At 42.3% G+C, this 20685-nt stretch overlaps 1 protein-coding gene across 1 annotated transcript in view; it reads right to left on the reverse strand.

The window, feature by feature from the left end:
• mfsd2b (MFSD2 lysolipid transporter B, sphingolipid) overlaps nt 1–20685 on the reverse strand; it is an 82345-nt gene that overhangs the window by 36086 nt on the left and 25574 nt on the right. The window contains exons 6-9 of the mRNA XM_055636362.1: nt 16594–16672; nt 15343–15533; nt 10472–10562; nt 5673–5794 (exon numbers count right to left, since the gene is read on the reverse strand). Coding sequence (XP_055492337.1) covers nt 5673–5794; nt 10472–10562; nt 15343–15533; nt 16594–16672 — 483 coding nt within the window. The remainder of the gene's footprint in view (nt 1–5672; nt 5795–10471; nt 10563–15342; nt 15534–16593; nt 16673–20685) is intronic.

Genomic DNA, 20685 nt, shown 5'->3' on the forward strand with positions numbered 1-20685 from the left:
GTATATACAAACAAAATGGTTCATATACTTCACAAGAAATCATTCTGACAATGAAACTTCAAACACTAACTTTCAAATTTTCAAGTAAAAACCTTAAATTTGAAATAAAAAGCTGGTCAAATTTAGTAATCAGTATCATTTAGTGATCACGATCATTACATATACACGCTCACTACTTTCCTAAGGGACTTTACATTAAATTGTCATTTGTTTAGAAATCAAATAAAAGAAATGCAGATGCTTGAAAAATCAAAATGACGGTGCTCACGAAAGGGAATTGGCCCTTTTTGACTTTAACTAATCTAACTGGAGAATAGATTAATATGACTCTTGCAATCTAAAATTGGAAGTATATGTTAAAATAGTTAATCAGTGTCAAAATCATACATATGAGAGCAAAAGAAAGAGAGGGAAAGAAAGATTGAATGAGAGGTAGATAAATAGTAAATAATTTAAATTGTTATCTTAAATCAGCAATGTTTACCTAAGGCATTGAAATTCTATGTCTGTAAAAACAAATTCTTACTGCTAATTAAACATTTGTGCAATAACTAACTGACTTAAGGGCCTGTCCCACTTTCCCGAGTTATTCACAAATTCTCCTGAGTTATTCACGAATTCTCCCGAGTTTTCAAACTCGCAGAATGTTCATTACGAGTCCATAGGAGGCCGTAGGAGTCCGTGGATATATCGTAGTGGGTCGTTATGCCATCTGTAGGTACTTGGGGCTATTTTTTTTACTCGTGGACATTTTTCATCAGGCTGGAAAATACGTCCCGACTTACCTGATGCCCCGAGTATCTACAGCTGGCATACCGAGCCACTACGATATATCCACCGACTCCTATGGACTTGTTACAAACATTCTGAATATTCAAGGGTATACCTCCTATCGAAAAGACACACAGGTGGGCAGAGGGGGTGAGGTTGCCCTGTTGGTGAGGAATAAAATTCAGTCCCTTGCAAGGGGTGACATTGAAACAGGAGATGTGGAGTCAGTATGGATAGACCGAAGGAATTGTAAGGGTAAAAAGACCCTAATGGGACTAATCTACAGGCCCCCAAACAGTAGTCTGGACATAGGGCGCAAGTTGCATCAGGAGTTAAAATTGGCATATAACGAAAGTATGTGGTTGTTATGTATTTCAACATATAGGTAGACTGGGAAAATCAGGTTGGTACTGGACCCCAAGAAAGGGACTTCGTAGAGTGCCTTCATGATGGATTCTTAGAACAGCTTGTATTGGAGCCTACCAGTGAGAAGGCAATTCTGGATTTAGTGTTATGGAATGAATCGGAGTTGATAAAGGACCTCGAGGTTAATGAGCCATTAGGAGGTGGTGACCATAACATGGTCAGGTTTAATCTACAATTGGAGAGGGAGAAGAGTAGATTGGAGGTGTCAGTGTTGCAGTTGAATAAAGGGGACTATGGGGCCATGAGGGAGGAGCTGGCCAAAGTTGACTAGAAGGATACTCTAGCAGGGATGACAGTGGAACAAAAATGACAGGTGTTTCTAGGAATAATACAGAAGGTGCTGGATCAGTTCATTCCTAGGAGGAAGAAAGATTCCAAGGGGAGAAAAGGACGACCATGGCTGACAAGGGACGTCAGGGACAGTATAAAAATTAAAGCGAAGAAGTACAACGTAGCAAAGATGAGCGGGAAGCAAGAGGATTGGGTAATGTTTAAAGAGCTACAGAAGAAAACCAAAAAGACAATACGGGGAGAAAAGATGAGGTACGAAGGTAAGCTAGACAGGAATATAAAGCAGGATAGTAAAAGCTTCTTTAGGTATGTGAAGAGGAGAAAATTAGTTAAGACCAAAGTTGGACCCTTGAAGACCGAAAAAGGTGAATTTATTATGGGGAACAAGGAAATGGCAGATGAGTTGAACAGGTACTTTGGATCAGTCTTCCCTAAGGAGGACACAAACAATCTTCCTGATATAGTAGTGACCAGAGGACCTGGGGTGACGGAGGAACTGAAGGAAATACTCATTAGGCAGGAAATGGTGTTGGATAGACTGATGGGACTGAAGGCTGTTAAATCCCCAGGGCCTGATGGTCTGCATCCCAGGGTACTTAAGGAAGTGGATCTAGAAATTGTGGATGCATTGGTGATAATTTTCCAATGTTCTATAGACTCAGGATCAGTTCCTGTGGATTGGAGGGTAGCTAACGTTATCCCACTTTTTAAGAAAAGCGGGAGAGAGAAAACAGGGATTTATAGACCAGTTACCCTGACATCGCTGATGGGGAAGATGCTAGAGTCACTTATAAAAGATGAAATAGCTGACCATTTGGATAGCAGTAACAGGATTGGTTTGAGTCAGCATGGATTTATGAAGGGGAAGTCATGCTTGACTAATCTTCTGGAATTTTTTGAAGATGTAACGAGGAAAATGGACAAGGGTGAGCCAGTGGACCTGGACTTTCAGAAAGCATTTGATAAGGTACCACAAAGGAGATTAGTGGGCAAAATTAGGGCACATGGTATTGGGGGTAGAGTGCTGACATGAATAGAGAAGTGGTTGGCAGACAGAAAACAAAGAGTAGGGATTAACGGGTCCCTTTCAGAATGGCAGGGAACCACAAGGCTCGGTGCTGGGACCGCAGCTATTTACAATATACATCAATGATTTGGATGAAGGGATTCAAAATAACATTAGCAAATTTGCAGATGACACAAAGCTGGGTGGCAGTGTGAACTGTGAGGAGGATGCTATGAGAATGCAGGGTGAGGGAGTGGACAGGTTGGGGGTGTGGGCATATGCATGGCAGATGCATGGCAGCATGGCAGCATGGCAGATAAATGTGAGGTTATCTACTTTGGTAGCAAAAACAGGAAGGTAGATTACTATCTAAATGGCATCAAGTTGGGAAAAGGGGAGTACAACGGGATTCGGGGGGTCCTTGTACATCAGTCTAAGAAAGTAAGCATGCAGGTACAGCAGGCCGTTAAAAAAGCGAATGGCATGTTGGCCTTTATAACAAGTTGAATCGAATATAGGAGCAAAGAGATCCTTCTGCCGTTGTACAGAGCCCTAGTGAGACCACACTTGGAGTATTATGTGCAGTTTTGGTCCCCTAATTTGAGGAAGGACATTCTTGCTATTGAGGGAGTGCAGCGTAGGTTTACAAGGTTAATTCCCGGGATGGCGGAACTGTCATATGCTAAGAGAATGGAGCAGCTGGGCTTATACACTCGAGTTTAGAAGGATGAGAGGAGATCTCATTGGAACATATAAGATTGTTAAGGGTTTGGGCACGCTAGAGGCAGGAAAAAATGTTCCCGATGTTGGGGGAGTCCAGAACCAGGGGCCACAGTTTAAGAATAAGGAGTAAGCCAGTTAGAACGGAGATGATGGAAACACTTTTTCTCACAGAGAGTGGTGAGTCTGTGGAATTCTCTGCCTCAGAGGCTGGTGGAGGCAGGTTCTCTGGATGCTTTCAAGAGAGAGCTAGATAGGGCTCTTAAAAAATAGAAATAGAGTCAGAGGATATGGGGAGAATGCAGGAACGGGGTACTGATTGGGGATGATCAGCCATGATCACATTGAATGGCGGTGCTGGCTCGAAGGGCCGAATGGCCTTCTCCTGCACCTATTGTCTATTGTCTATTATCTATTCTGCGAGTTTGAAAACTCGGGAGAATTCAGAGTATAGAAGAGAGATCGAGCGACTGTCCATATGGTGCCAGCACAATAACCTGGCCCTCAACCCCTACAAAATCAAGGAACTGATTGTGGACTTTGGAAGTAGTAGGTTAGAGACCCACAGCCCCGTTTATATATGATGGTTGAAAGGGTCAAGAGCTTCAAATTCCTGGGTGTGCACATCTCTGAAGATCGTTCCTGGTCCGAGAACACTGATGCAATTATCAAGAAAGCATATCAGCACCTCTCTGCTGGGCACCTGAGAAGATTACGGAGAGTCGGTTTGTCAAGGAAGACTCTCTCTAACTTCTACAGGTGCACAGCAGGGAGCATACTGACTGGCTGCATCGTGGCTTGGTTCGGCAAATTGAGCGTCCTGGAGAGGAAATGACTACAAAAAGTAGTAAACACTGCCCAGTCCATCATCGGCTTTGACCTTCCTTCCATCGAGGGGATTTATCGCAGTCGCTGCCTCAAAATGGCTGGCAGTATCATCAAGGACCCACACCATCCTGGCCACACACTAATCTCCCTGCTACCTTCAGGTAGACGGTGCAGGAGCCTGAAGACTGCAACAACCAGGTTCAGGAATAGCTACTTCCCCACAGCCATCAGGCTATTAAACCTGGCTCGGCCAAAACTCTGAACATTAATAGCCCATTATGTTATTTGCACTTCATCAGTTTATTTATTTGTGTGTGTATATATTTATATAATGGTATATGGACACACTGTTTTGTAGTCAATGCCTACTATGTTCTGTTGTGCTGAAGCAAAGCAAGAATTTCATTGTCCTATCAGGGACACATGACAATAAACTAACTTGAACTTGAACTGGAACGAGAATTTGTGAATAACTTAGGAGAATTCGTGAATAACTCGGGAAAGTGGGTCAGGCCCTTTATGTGTGTGTTAAGTATCTGTCATAATCTGAAATGGTTATTAAGTTTCAATTGAATATATGGCACAACCATGTTTTGCAGGTATTTCAATGTTTTGTTCTAGTACGACATCTGGAAGAGCAGAGTAACTACAGTGGAAACCCGACACAAAAAAGCTGGAATCTGGAACAAAAACAATTAAATGCAGATGATGGGTCATAAACCTACAACGTTGATGGTATTTATTTTTCCTCTTTCACACATGTTTCACGAACTACTCAGTGTTTCTGGCAAATTGTGTTTTTGTTCCAGTAGCAACTTGCCAGTTTCTGCATTTACCTACATTTTTTTTTCTGTTTGACTTGTTCCACACAATGGTTAACCAGGAATGTTAGACTGGAATGTTGAAAGTAAATCTTTAAAAACACAAGCTTTGCCATTCAAAAGTAACTTGGGTTTTAACGTGTAATAATTTACGTTCATGACTTAACACTGAGTTCCATGTTGAACGCACAGGTTACTGCTTCAATAGCACACCCTGTGGCTGAATCGTTTAACAACTTCAGGGTCTCTATCTTTAACCATGCCTGTGTGGGCTCCAGAAATTGTAGCTAGTTTTGTCCAATTTCATCAGGGAGGATGAGAAATGTCTACATTATAACTACCAGAGCGCATGGACTGATGTTTGAGCACATGGACCAGACATTTTATTATACTCAAAATAAATAAAAGGAATAACATGGGATCTTCCTTCAAATCCAAACAAAGGAGAATTCATATAAAATTATTTACATTAATGAATTATTTTACACAAACAAATAGAGCAAATATAAAATTTGTGTTCATTTTTTTTCTTGGCATGTATATATGACAAAAACAACTCACATTTTTTATAGTATCTTTAACATTGAAGACCCCATAACAATGCAAAAATGTCTCCAAAGTTCAGAAATAATTAAGAACTGAAAAATACATATTTAATGCTTCCTAAAAATTTCAATGGGTATTAAGATAATTTTTTTAAATATTCAAGCCACTGTAAGATGTAACATTCAAGTACTTCTTACAATTTTAATGCAGTTCTGTATTATGTCTTTTTTGGTGATGCAGATTTAAATGTCCTGGAGGATTACCTGAAGGGCCAGAGATATGAAGAGAAAAGTTGTAGTCAGCTTCACATAGGGGCCATGTCTCATCACAAGTTTCATTCCTTTTAGGAAAGGAATTGGTTTGCCTGACTTCACAGTGTAGGGGTCTAACCAAGAAAATGGAATATCAAACTACTTGCCCTTCACATTTCATTAAACAAATCAGGCAATATTAATAACTAAAAATGATTCTTATCAAAAGACTGATGAACTGGATGATCAGATTAAGTTGGCAGGCTTTCAGAATTACTTTAAATAACAGAGTTTGTACAGATTGGACAGAGATGAGGCCAATTAAACATACAGTCTTAAAAAGTAACATGAATATCTTCTCTCCAATTCCATTAGGTTTCTTTAGAGTTCAAAATAATTTAATGAAGAAATGTATTTTGAAAACCCTTTTAAAAATTGAGAAAAAAATCTATATAAATGCAAGTCCACGGGATCATTCAAACCTGAGTCATATGGATGGAAACTGAATGGATCAAATTGGTTACAAGTCTTCCACAGCATGAGATGTGTAAATTGCCAGTCAGTGTGATCTGATAGTTTCTTATTGAATATGTTAGGTTACCACGACCCACTTTGCTTTTACAACCTTCTTTCCTGCTGAAACTGCAACCATGTTCCATTTTGTATTGTCTAGTTTAAAAATCCAGTAGCATTTGGTTGAGTTTCTGTATTTTAGGAATTAGATTTCTGGAAACATCTAGGGACATAACAATATAAGAAGAGAAGAGTAGGAGTAGAACCATTCAGCCCCTCACTCCTGCCTGGGTATTCAATATAATCATGGCTGAACTGCTCCAGATAACAATTCCTTTTATCTGCCATTTCACCTCAGCCCTCACTTCTTTTATCATTCAAAACATCGAACATTTAATTGCTCTTTAAATACTCCCATTGATCAAGCCGCCATATCCCTCTGAGAAGCTCCCACATTCCGCAGTTTTAAATTATCACCAATAACTATGTTCCTTTCGCTAACCCTACCCTGTCAGACTTCTTCGGACCTTTATCTGTTTCAACTAGATCTTTCATTCTGTTAAATGCCAACAAGTACAGACCTAATTTTGTTCGCGGGCCAAGGTAGGCCAATCCACTCATCCAAGGAATGCCTCTTTCAATCACTGGTACTCAGGTGTGGCTTCACAAGTATCCTGTACTATTATAACAATGCTTCCCCATTTCTAAACCTCAGTTATCTTGCACTAAGGGCCAGCATGCCAAAACATAACCACTTAAAGCACCAGCTTGCTAACTTTTTGTGATTCATGCAAAACAACACCTAGATTTCTTTGCATTTTGCTCATCTGTTATCTTTCTTCATTTAGATTATCTATTAGATTTTGCAAACCAGGATTTTGCTACTTTGGGACTTTAGATCCATGGGCCCAGTGATTTGTCCCACTCCCATTACCAGGCCATACCTATTTCCAGTACTCATCAGTTCCCCCTTTAAAGAACGAACTTGCATTTATGGGGCATTCCAGATACTTCACAATGGTGCACAATGGTGCACGGGAACTATTGTTTTGTGGAAAACACTGCACAAACAAAATACAGCAGGTTTGCAGAAACTGCAATGGAATGAACAATTCATTCAGTTGCTTTTGTGGAGTTATTGAAAAAACAATAACATGCAAATACGAGTTGGAACATTTTACATTTGGATAAATGTGAATTAGATGAATATCTCTTGTGCAAGACTGACTGGTGATAATATACAGTAGCCTACCCTATGTTCTGGGCATCAGCCTCGATTAAATCCTAAACATGGAATGTAACCTATCAACTTCTGAGTCTGGGACCAGAGTGCGAAAACAGCGAAAACAACTCATTTAAGTTTCCAACTAATTATTCATTAAGTCTCAATGGATATCCTTTTCACCTTTCATGAGTATGTATTCTGTGCGGTATTCAATTCTTAGACTGATCCCATTAACTTTGGTGTTTTCTTCTCACATCCCACTGATCATTGCTTCCTTCCAGTCAAATGAGTATTAGTTTTATTCATTTACTTTGGCCCTTGTGGAGGCTTTTTAGCAACAGTTTTCATCAGTTACAGTAACATGTTGGGTTATTTTGGTCCCCGTCTATGTCAATCAATATTACTTTATTTGGCAGACTATAAGCTATTTCAACAGCACATTCTTGGGATTATTAAAGGATAATTTTATTTACATTGCAAATTTATTGTCAGACCTTAATCATATAGTGCTTGTATATTCTCCTATATTTAAAAGGGAGTTAAATGTGGCCCTTGTGGCTAAAGGGATCAGGGGGTATGGAGAGAAGGCAGGTACGGGATACCGAGTTGGATGATCAGCCGTTATCATATTGAATGGCGGTGCTGGCTCGAAGGGCGGAATGGCCTACTCCTGCACCTATTTTCTATGTTTCCAAGCTCCAAACACCAATTGTCACTCCATAACAATTCCCCCCCCTAGTCAGCTATTTTAATATAAATTATTGGATGAGTCCTGATAAAATAAACCAAATAAGACAATGCTTCTGAATACTGTGACAAAACCAAGACATAAAAATCTCTGGCTCACTTTCTTTCAGTTATTGTTTCACCCCCTGGAATGCCATGGCATACCAAGTGAGAAGAAGAAACACTGCAGGAAATGTGAAGGGAATCAGAGATATAAATAAAATCATGGGTCGATTGAGACAGTAAATCAGCATTTCAGATATAGGTCCTTTGCAGCAGTGCAATTCCAGCATTTACTATATATATCCATTATTTATTTTCATTATTCTCTCACAGTGGGAAATAAATTACTTCAACTAAACTCATATTTCTAATTTTGGAGCTTATGCCAATTACTGAAGCATTGATTCCATTTTATTTTGTATTTAACCTTATTAAATGAGAAGATGGTATCGCAGTGCATAATCATCGATGATGGGTTATCCCATGTGGCCCTCATCTTCATCACTGCCTTTGTGCGTGACTGCATTAACCTATATGAACACCCAAGTTGACCATGTGCTGATGTTCTACCTGTCCCCAGTGCTGCAAAACTGATCATGTTGCTGCAGAACACACAATTGAAATGGAACCTGCTGTACCACATCTGCTTCATGGAAGTGTATGTGATCACAAGACAATCAGGTGGTAGCTCGCACAGAATATCCTTTAGAGTTTGTGGGGAAAAAGATACAGTGGATTCATGCATTCCATGCTCCATGAGACCAAACCTAGACCAAGCGATTGTTTTGTTGAACACTTGCACTCTGTCTGCAAGGCCTGCTGGAACTCCTGGTTGCTCACCATTTTAACTCCTTTTCCCATTCCCATACCGACATTGCTGTCCTTGGCCTCCTCCATTGCCAGAGTGAGGTCACACGCAAACTGAGAAGTACCTCACATGCTGGTTGGGTAGTTTACAACCCAACGGTATCAACATTTAATTCTCTGATTTCAAGTAAAACTTCTCTACCTCCACTCAGCGCAATGTGCAAACATTTCCCCACCTCCATACACTCATCTATTCTCGAGACTCACATTTCCCCTTTATCCCTCTCTTTTCCCTCACCCCTGTCCTCTTCCACCCAGTTAGTTTCCTCTTACTTTACTTATTTTCTCTTCTTATCCCTTTGTCTTCTTTTCACCTCTAGCCTTTGTCATTTACTTCACGCAACTGCTAAATCACCCCCTCCCCTGTATCTGTCTATCACTTGCCAGGCTTTGCCCCATCCCACCTCGCTTTATCCCACCAGTTTTCTCCCGCCTACTCCATCAGTCCTGACCCGAAATGTCATCTGTCCATTTCCCTCCCCAGATGCTGCCTGACCCACTGAGTTCCATCAGCCTTTAGATTTTCACTCAAGATTCCTGCATCTGCAGTTTCTTGTGACTCCAGATGGTTTATTCTGTTGGATGGCTCTGTGGACAGATTGTCCAAGTTATTTGGCTGAATTCTCCATCTCTAGACCATACAAGCAAGCACCTAGAACTTGTGTGGCTGGTGGTGATAAGGACCCTACATGTCATGTCCTTCCATGTCCTGATTTTCTGGCAGTTGCAGTGGGGATGAGACCTTAAACCACCTGCCTCTGGAGTAGGTGTTTGTCAAGAGTTCTGCAAAATGATGCGAGCTTTCTGTTCTGGTTCATCCTGAGCAGCTGCAAAACCCACAGCTTTCCAGGTTATTGTTGGGGATAATACTGACAATAATTGACTGTTGCTGAAGATCATCAAATTGGTGAATGATGCACTTTGATCTGGTTGCAATTTGCTGATCTTACGGTGAAAGGAGTTTGCCATAAATGAATTTTGCAGACTGGCACATTTCAAGGTGCAGAACTATGTGCTGAAGGATGCACTGAAGCTTGGTGCAGCCATTGCAAAGTTTCTGTAGGGAAAAAAAGCCAAATTGCAGATGCCTAAGGGGATAGGCCTTGTGAAAAAAATCAGTTAAACACATCACTGATGGAATGTTTGGAAATGGATAATGACATATTGTAAATACTTTAAGCAAAGAGAACAATATTGAAAATAATGTGAACATTGACCAAGTGATCTCGCGGGGCCGGTCCCACTTCGATCACCGGAGCCATATGGAGTTGTGCGGAGCTGGTCCCGACATCGCGTGGGGCTCCGAATAACTGACCGTGTTCAATGGATATTGTATAATTGAACATTTTGTGAATAAAGTATATTTTGGGGCAAATGCACATTTAAGAACAATATATAATGAAACCAACAAATTAATTGTGCATTTCAAAACATTTCAGCATGAGAATGGCTTCGCACCACAAATTGAGTTACTTACCATCTCTCTCTTTCACACCAAAGAACAGAATAATTGTACAAAAAATGTAAATGCCTCCTACAACACCAGCAGCAATCATGTACGAATCTTTCTATAAAAGAGCAGAGACAAGAAAGTTTAAACTGTTCAATTGAGGAAACAAAAATTAGGAAGTCCTATATTGCTTCCAACTATAAAGGTTTCTGAATGAAATGGGGAGAATTTGAGTTGAGGTAATCCACAGGGATGGCACTAGATCAGCCACCCGTCAATGTGTGTTAGATCCAATGGTTTCTAACCGCTTCGATAAGCCTTTTCTATGGGACCATGTCAAAGTCTTTATTGTAATCCATGTAGGCTACATCAACTGCATTGCCTTCATCAATATGTTTTGCTACTTCGTCAAAAAGCTCAATTTATTTCATCAAATAAGATCTCCCACTCACAAAGCCGACTATCCCTGATCAATTTCTGCCTTTCTAAGCGTAGATTAATCCAGTCCCTCATAATTTTTTCCAATAGTTTCCCTACCACTGCCACCTGACTCTTTGGCCTGTAATTATCTGGCTTTTTCCTGCTGTTTGAATAAAGATATCCCATTTGCTATCCTCCAATCATTCGGGACTTCAGCTGCGGCCAACAAAGATTTAAAAATCTCTGTTGGTGGCTAAGAAATCTGCTCCAAATCCTCAAAAAACGTTGACAAGATATAAGGCTTTGCTTCTTATCAAAGGCTGCCAGTGTGCTTCTGTGGCAGGCTTTCCTCTGTATGCCAGCTGTGGTTCACTTCACTTCATTGCACGAGTAAAGGTTCAGGGGATATAAGATGATAGGACACACTGATCCTTAACTGGTTAGTATATGGACACCAAATTGGAATAATTACAATAAAGAGTGACTCGGGTAATGGATTGCTTCCACCATTGGATTTCAAAGGAGGTAGCAAAGAAATTGCAAATGCTTCATCCATGATCTGTCAAAGTTCTCTCAATTTAACATTTGTTCAGATTGGCTAGGAAATTAAAAACATAGAGTGCCTATCCCATGAGCATGCGACTCCATGCGGCAAGCGCGACCTAAAGGGCCAGTCCCACCAGTATGCGGCAAGCGCGACCTAACGTGGTCACTTGAGCCGTACGGCCTCGCGGGGCCGGTCCCACTTCGATCGCCGGAGCCATATGGAGTTGTGCAGAGCTGGTCCCGACATCGCGCGGGGCTCCGAAAAACTGACCGTGTTCAAAATTTCTGCGCAGCATCAGCCCGCCGGCCCGCAGACGCCTCGACGCAGTACGTCACGTGCGGACTTCGCTCGAACTTCACGTCACTCACTCGACCTCCGCGCGGCCCCCGCTTCTAGTTTGGTCGCGCTTGCCGCATGCAGGTGCATGCTGGTGGGACCGGCCCTTCAGGTCGCACTTGCCGCATGGAGTCGCATGCTCGTGGGACAGGCCCTTTACTCTTTAAGTAAGGCAAGGGAAACAAATAAAGTGTTTACCCATTAGTTTAACAAATGTTGTTGGAAACATTAGAATATATAAACAAGGACCGAGCGATGGAGCACATAAAGAAAATATTTTACTTCCACGATAGTCATTTTTAGCTCACATTTGGAATACCGCTTACTACTCTGGACACCACATCTTGGAAACACAACATGGCTCTGGAAGGAGATTGGTGCATATTCACGGGAAAATAACAAGGGCTTCAAAGGTTAGACTATGATGAGAAGTTGTATAAAATAGGCTTTTGTTCTCTGGAATATAAAAATTTTAATGCTGAAAAGTTTAAAATGTTTAGGTGTTTCTGCTTTGGAGAAAAAATGTTTGGAGAGATTTTATTTTTAATTTCTAAGAGAATCTCAGATATTCTGAATTCACAATCAAGAGAGAAATTAGGAAACCGTTGCTCATCCAAATAGTGGTAGAGATTCTACACTTTTTTCAAAATGGTGTACGCAATTAATGATTTTTTAAGATCAACAGGTAAGAATGTCAGGCAGCTGAGTGATGTGGAATACATATCAGTCATTATCTCACGGAGTGGTGAACTGGCTGTTGGGGTTGAATAGCCTTCTCTTAATCCTACATATTTAGTACATTTCAGGGTAAATTAGACGATGATGATGCTACTTCCTTATTACTTGTACCTAGGTACAGTGATATTCTTTGTTTTGACTTACAAAGTACACAAAAGAGTCGCGATAAAGTTCCGACAGTTACAAAAAGTACTCATTCCTTGTACACTCCCCCCTCTCGCTGGGTCCCCTCTTGTTTTTGGATGCAGCATTGTGGACCCCACATGCTACTGCAAGACAAGAGTACCAACCTGTTGGAACAGTATTTCTTATTCACTGTACTCTTGGTGTGATTGGCAAGATTTCCAGAAGTCTGGCATTTTCGCAGTCTCATCTCTAGTTGTAGTCATGAGGTTGGACTAGGGTTATGGTAGGTACAGAGGAAGCATCACAAGACCTCCCTTCACCACCTCCAGTTTAAATTCCATTTGGAATATTTTGGAGGACCAAGAAACCAAGAAACAAGACCATCTTATTTAATTGAATCATTGAGAAATACATCTCCATACCCTATTTCCCCATTAAGAACTTCTGAAATAATTAGGCATAAGGGACATCCTGAAGAAAGATGTGTGGGAAGGAACTGCAAATGCTGGTTTAAACCGAAGATAGTCACAAAATGCTGGAGTAACTCAGCGGGACAGACAGCATCTCTGGAGAGAAGGAATGGATGATGTTTCAGGTCGAGACCCTTCTTCAGACTGGTTAGGGATAAGGGGAAATGAGAGATATAGACGGTGATGTGGAAAAATAAATAACAATGAGTGAAAGAACAAGGGCACCACATGATTGGCAGTCCCGCCAACAGTCTGTCTGTTTTTTAGTCTTTTTTAAATGTTTTAGTGCGTGTTAAACAATTGTGTAAATATTCTCCGGTTTGTTTACGTTGGGGGGGGGGGGGGGGGATTTTTTTTTCAGTCTCTTACCTTGCCGGAAATATGATTAATTTTCGGGTCGTATCTCTGGTCGCTCTGCTGCCTACCATCGATGGAGCTGAATGCCTCCTCAGACTGACTTGAGCCCCACCACGGGGCGTGGACTTAACATCGGAGTCTATCCCATGCCTGGGATCGCTCCAACCGCAGCCTGCAGACTTACCATCAAAAGCTTGCAGTCTCCGGAGAGGCCGAGTCGGGAAGCTCCAATGACGCAGAGGCTCGACCAGCCCCGACTCGGGGTCCAATCGCCGGCGCAGGGGGAGCTGACATCCCCCCGATGTAGGAGGTGATCGCCCAGGCTACAGGAGTCAAGATTATCCCGTCAACGGAGGGCTCGAGGCCCCCGACCATGGGAGAGTAAAGAAGGGAAGGGATTTGAACTTTTTCTCGCCTTCCATCACATTGGGGAATGTGGAGGAGTCATTGTGGTGGATATTTATGTTGAAATATATTTTGTGTGTTCCTTTGCTTTTTATTTGTATGACTGACTTGGCAAATGAAATTCCTCATATGTTGCAAAACATACTTGGCTAATAAAGTATTATTGTGATTGTGATATGCAAAAAAATAACCGATGATAAACAGGCCATTGTAAGCTGTTTGTAGAATGAAAATGAGAAGCTAGTACGACTTGGTTGGGGGAGGGATAGAATGAGAGGGAATGCTGGGGCTACCTGAAGTGAGAGAAATCAATACTCATACCACTGGGCTGTAAGCTGCCCAAGCAAAATATGAGATGCGTTCCTCCAATTTGTGTTTAGCGGAGGAGGAGGTGCAAGTGAACCTCTGCCTAACCTGAAAGTATTGTCGGGGTCCCTCGACAGAGTCGAGAGAGGTGGTATAGTGACAGATGTTACATCTTCTGCAGTTACAGGAGAAGGTACCTGGGGAGGAGGGGGTTTGGGTGGGAAGGGATGAGTTAACCAGGGAGTTGCAGAGGCAACGGTCTCTGTGGAAGGCGAAAAGGGGTGGAGATGGCAAAATGTGGCTAGTGGTGGGATCCCGTTGGAAGTGGCAGAAATTTCAGAGGATTATGTGTTATATGCAATGGCTGATGGGGTGGAAGGTAAGGACTAGGGGAACTGTCTCTGTTGCGACTAGGGGGAGGGGGAGAAAGGGCAGAGCTGCGGGGTACCGAGGAGACACAAGTGAGGGCCTCATCTATGATGGGAGAGGGGAACCCCCATTCCCTAAAGAATGAGGACATCTCGAATGTTCTAGTATGGAACACCTCATCTTGGGTGCACAAGCAGCGTCGATGGAGGAATTGGGAGTAGGGGATAGAGTCTTTGCAGGAAGCAGGGTGGGAAGAAGTATAGTCGAGGTAGTTGTGGGTCAGTGGATTTGTAATAGACGTCAGTCAATAGTTTATTTCTTGTGATGGAAACTGTGATATCAAGAAAGGGGAGGGAGGTGTCGGAGATGGTCCAAGTAAATTTAAGTGCAGGATGAAAATTGGTGGTGAAGTTGATGAAGTCCATGAGGTCTGTATTGTGTGCAGGAGGTAGCACCGATGTAGACATCAATGTTACGGAGATAGAGTTCGGGGATAGGGCCAATGTATGCTGGGAACAGAGATTGTTCAATGCACCCTACAAAGAGGCAGGCATAGCTGGGGCCCAAGCGGGTGCCCATAGGGACGCCTTGGACTTGGAGGAAGTGGGAGGAGTCAAATGAGAAGTTGTTGAGGGTGAGGACCAATTCCGGTAGGCGGAGTAGTGTTAGTCGAGGGAAATTGGATGGTTCTGCGGTCGAGGAAGAAATGGAGGGCTTTAATGACTTCCTGGTGGGGGATGGTGATGTCTATCCTGAAGAAAGAGTTCAGTTCCAAATTTCTCTACTACCTATCTAATTCTGGAATTTCTAGCTAAATTACATACCGTTTGAGAAAGTAAGTCTTTTGGTTGCAAGGTGCTGATGTTGCCATCAAGTTGGCTGTTTATCGTAGTGGAATTGGTGCTGGCAACTGATTTGTTCTGCAGAAAGCAGTGACTGGAAGCATGGCCCTGTGCAACAATCTGACCTTGGACAGCAGCTCCAATCATTGTTCCAAATGCTTCCATCGTCATACCTGTACAAGAAAGAGAAAAATGCGAGGTTCTTTTCAGTCATCATTCCTAGTGAGTTATCATGCCTGCCTAGTTATAGATGGGAAAATTAACAAGGTATTGTGATGGGACAGAAACGTGCCTTCAGTCGTTTACATTAAATGCTTCAATGGAGTCAGACTTTTGAAGTAGAATAAAATCTGCAGCTATTACTTCATGATGTATTTTTTTTAAAAGCAATTGCCGAAAATTTCAAGCATATAAACTAGGAGCTGTAGATGTGGGTTTTTAAAAAGTAGACAGTGCAGGAGTAACTCAGTGGGTCAGGTGCATTTCTTTTTATTTTATTTTTTTTAATTTTTATTTTATTAGAAGTAAGTACAGTCATATGGCACCAAAGCGCCTAATATATATTTTCATAATACATTTTATGTACAACTTCTTTTTTTTTGTTGCATTTCTGAAGAACATATATTAGTGATGGTTTGGATTAGACCCTTGAGACTGCTAATTTCTACTGGTTTTATAGCTTTGTCAATATTTTCCCAATATGTTCTGTCTTTTTGTAGCAACTACAAAAGTCACACTTTACTTTTCTTGATGAAAAAAAATTGCGACACTAATGCTTTTTTCATCACTTGTACATTTTGTACTTTATCAATGCGTAGGATGTTAGTGTTAAGAAATGGAAAACTTAGCTAAGAGCACCCATAGTTTTATGGTAACAAGACTGAATGCAGAAGCTAGCTCATTTATTTTCCTAATTTTGTTTTTAGTTAATATTTAAAATTAAAATTTTTAACATGGAATGACAAATATATCTCAAAATCATCGTGATTTTAAATGGTTAGAGATTAACCTTAACTTTATCAAACGGCAGAGCAGCCATGAGGTGTTTAATGGCCAATTCCTGCTTTGATTTCTTATGTCTTAATGCTCCAGTTTATAAAGTATCCTTTGACTGACTGAATACATCTACTTACCATTACCAGCAGATGGCCTCAGACAGGTACACAGTGTGTGCCCATAAAACATGTATCATGGATTTTACTGGCACTCCTTTCGGAAAAAAATCATACTTACGGTACGCAGTTGCTGTGTCTCTCTCCTTCTGGTCGCTGCTCAGAAACATAGTGAGGGCTGAGTACGGCACATGGAAACACTGGACAAGGGGACATAATAGATGAAGTCTAGTAGGTTCCCCTGTAATATCTTAGAGCTTAGCCTAGAATGTCACAGGGCAGAATATCACGTGATGGGTGTATTGTAGAACATAGATTAATTAATATATTTTTGATCCACAAATACCTGTTTTGATTCAAGTGTTTCCAGAGATTATAATTATTTAAACACGTCTACCAAAGCACTCAGATTTTCAGTATTGAGGTCATGCAGACGTGCTCTCTCGCTGTATGTGAGTAATTCCTGGTAATTCTGCAAAAACGGTACATGATAGTGCTCCAATTTTTAGCATATTTTATAAGTTATTGACACCTGGTCTGCACCTGGTCTAGTAATAGATAATATCTCAAATGAAATTATTTAAGTATACAGTGCCCTCCATAATGTTTGGGGCAAAGACCAATCATTTATTTATTTGTCTCTGTATTCCACAATTTGAGATTTGTAATAGAAATAGCCACTTTGTTGGTCTGTCGGTCTACAATGTAGATTATTGTAGTTGCCTTTTTCTATGATAAGATTTACTAAATATGATATTTATTAGTATGGGAAATGTTACGCATCTAATGAATTTAAAATATTATTCTCATTGATACTGCACATCATTTCCCTTCCTTTTATAGGGACGGGTTTAAATAAGGAGTTTATTTCTGTTGCTCTTTAATTCTCAATGATGCAAATTACAAATACAGCTGCCACAAAGGAGAGTTTATCAAGAAAATTAAGGATTTAGCAACCATGAATCTGGTCTGAAACATACAAAAATCTTATAACTAAGAAAGTTTACACTATAAAAAAGATCAGTCTCAAAAATAAGGCACCTGAGGAAAAAAACAAGAAAAATGAGAATTATATATGAGATAAAGAAGGTGGGAAAGAAAGTGAAATCTAAACAAGACCTTGCATTAAAATTGGTAGTAAGTGGGAGGATGTGTTTAATAACTAAGAAAGATATAGAGGGAAAGCGACACTAGAGTCAGGAATGCAAGATTAGTGCAGGATTGTGTTGTTTGAACATGAGCAGATAAGATGTATCTAAATACTTCAGAATTCATTATGTTACTACAGGTGCACAACCTTTTATCCGAAAGCCTTGGGACCAGACACTTTTCGTAATTCAGAATTTTTCGGCTTTCGGAAAGGAAGATTTTTAGCGTAGATTTTAACGGCTGGCGTAGTGGTAGAGTGCTCGGCTCATATCCGCAAGGTCGCGAGTTTGCGCCTCGATCCCGGCAGTTACTCGATCACGAGTTTGAGTCTTCAATGTAGTTTTTTCTTGCAGAATAGGAGAGAATAGGGAGGGTTAGGCTGGGATCATTCTCTGCGAGATAATCTTAGTGCGGGAGACAAATGTAGGAGAGGTGTACTGACTGTGTGGGCAAAACTTTGGAAGTGATTGCCCACCATTCTCAAAAGCCGCTGTGTCTCCCTGTCCCTGGGATAGCAGGGGGCGATCAAACAGCACAATACCCCCCTCCCCCTCCAACTCCAGAGGAATCCGCTCCCCGATGGGCCGCTACGGCGACAAGTGGCAGTTCGCCCACAGCCCGAGCTGTGCCCCCTCATCCGCAACCCGGGTTCCTCTGGAGTTGGAGCGGGGCTGGGCTAGAGTTGTTGCTGGCTATGAGTCTCTGGGATCTCCGTGCTTGCAGTGGGCCTGGGAGTCGGTGTCCCGATGAGGGGGCGCAGCTCGGGCTGTGGGCGAACTGCCACTAGTCGCTGTAGCGGCGCATCGGTGAGCGGCTTCTGGTGTTCCTGACGTCTCTCAGCTCCTGTCCAGGGGGGTGGCCGGAGACGGCAGGACCAACAAGAACCCGCTCCCCGATTCACCGCTACAGCGACAAGTGGCAGTTCGCCCACAGCCCGAGCTGCGCTCCCTCATCCGCAACCCGGGTTCCTCTGGAGTTGGAGCGGGGCTGGGCTAGAGTTGCTGCTGGCTGTGAGTCTCTGGGATCTCCGTGCTTGCAGTCGGTGTCCCGTTGGTCCTGACGTCTCCGGTCACCCCTCTGGACAGGAGCTGAGACTGGGAACTGTACCGCCCTTGCCCCCTCCCTCTGCAACTGCAAACAACTCCACAGTTCCCAGTCTCAGCTCCTGTGGCCGGAGACGTCACATCCCGAGCTGCGCCCCCTCATCCGCAACCTCAAGACCAAGACGCACTTTGCACACCATCAGCTTCGGTCCCTACGGGGAGCGTGTCCCTCTGGAATTGGAACGGGGCTGGGCTGCTGCTGGCTGTGGGTCTCTGGGTTCTCCGTGCTTGCAGTGGGCCTGGGGGTCGGTGTCCCGTTGGTCCTGACGTCTCCGGTGATTGGCACCGACTCCGACGTGAAGACAGTGCAAAACCCCCGCCCCGGTGCAATGGGCGGGGAGCTGGAGAGGGGAGGGAAGGGGTCACACACATGGCCGGGAAGCAGAGGGGTGTAGGTGGGGTGAAACTTAAGGGAGCGACAATTTGCTGCTGCCTGCCCGCTGAGTTAAAAAGTTCTCATGCAAGACTCACGATACACTGTGTATCGTGAGTCTACCGTGGGAACTTTTTAACAGCGGGCAGGCAGCAGCAAATTGTCAATTATTAACCCTCCCACGCAATATACCCTCACCTTCTCTTTTATGAATGGGGATTTAGTTCCCCTTTCTTCGAGGACCGACCGGAGGTTCCGCTGTCACCTCTGCGGGCCGCCCTCGGTGAACGTTTTCAAGGACCTTTCTTCAAGGACTGAAAAAATGTCGCTATTCGGAGGTTTTCGTTATTTGGATCTTCGGATAAAAGGTTGTGCACCTGTACCATCAGCAGTTGTATCATCAATGAAGATAAGTGAGCCAGTACCTTCAGCAGCCATACATGCCTAGGCAATAACACCCCCACCACCTTCACACATGAGGTGGTATGCTTTGGATCTTGGGCAGTTCCTTCTCTCCTCCATGCTTTGCTCATGACATTACTCTGATATAAGTTAATCTTCATCTCATCTGTCTACAAGACCTTTTCCCAGAACTGTGGTTGCTCCACACCTGACTCCTGAAGAGTGTTTCTGATCTGTCGGACAGGTGTTTGGGGATTTTTCTTTATTATATAGAGAATTCTTCTGTCATCAGCTGCGGAGGTCTTCCTTAGCCTGCCAGTCCCTTTGTGATTAGTAAGCTCACCAGTGCTCTCTTTCTTCTTAATGATGTTCAAAACAGTTGATTTTGGTAAGCCTAAGGTTTGGCTGATGTCTCTAACAGTTTTATTATTGTTTCTGAGACTCATACAAGCTTCTTTGACTTTCATTGCCACAAATCTGGTCCTCATGTTGATAAACAGCAATAAAGGTTTCCAAAAGTGATGGAAAGTCTGAAGGAAAGACTCAGTGCTGAGAGCTCTCTTATACCTGCATTAAGGAGGCATTTAAACATGCCTGAGCAATTCTAAACACCTGTGAAGCAATGTGTCCCAAACATTATGGTGCCCAGAAATGGGGGGACCATGTATAAACACAGCTGTCATTTCTACCAAAATGTATAAAAATACCCTTTAATAAAATCTGACAATGTGTACTTTAACCACAAATCTCAAATTATGGAGTACAGACACAACAGTGGTTGCTCTTTTAAGTACTTCTTGGCAAACTGTAACCTGGCCATCCTATTTTTGCGGCTAACCAGTGGTTTGCATCTTGCAGTGTAGCCTCTGTATTATTGTTCCTGAAGTCTTCTGAGGACAGTGGTCATTGCCAAATCCACACCTGACTCCTGAAGAGTGTTTCTGATCTGTCGGACACGTGTTTGGGGATTTTTCTTTATTATAGAGAGAATTCTTCTGTAATCAGCTGTCTTCCTTAGCCTGCCAGTCCCTTTTCCAAAAAAGGGACCAAAATATCAAGAAAGACACTAGAGTAGTTATGTAAGATTAGTGTAGGTTTGTGTTGTAAAGATAAAAGATCACCCATGTTCTAATTAAATGGCAGAGCAGATGAGAGGCTGCTACTTTTAGAAAAAGAGACACATCTA

The sequence above is a fragment of the Leucoraja erinacea genome, chromosome 5 (genome assembly GCF_028641065.1).
Source record: "Leucoraja erinacea ecotype New England chromosome 5, Leri_hhj_1, whole genome shotgun sequence".
In the NCBI taxonomy this organism is placed as follows: Eukaryota; Metazoa; Chordata; class Chondrichthyes; order Rajiformes; family Rajidae; genus Leucoraja; species Leucoraja erinaceus.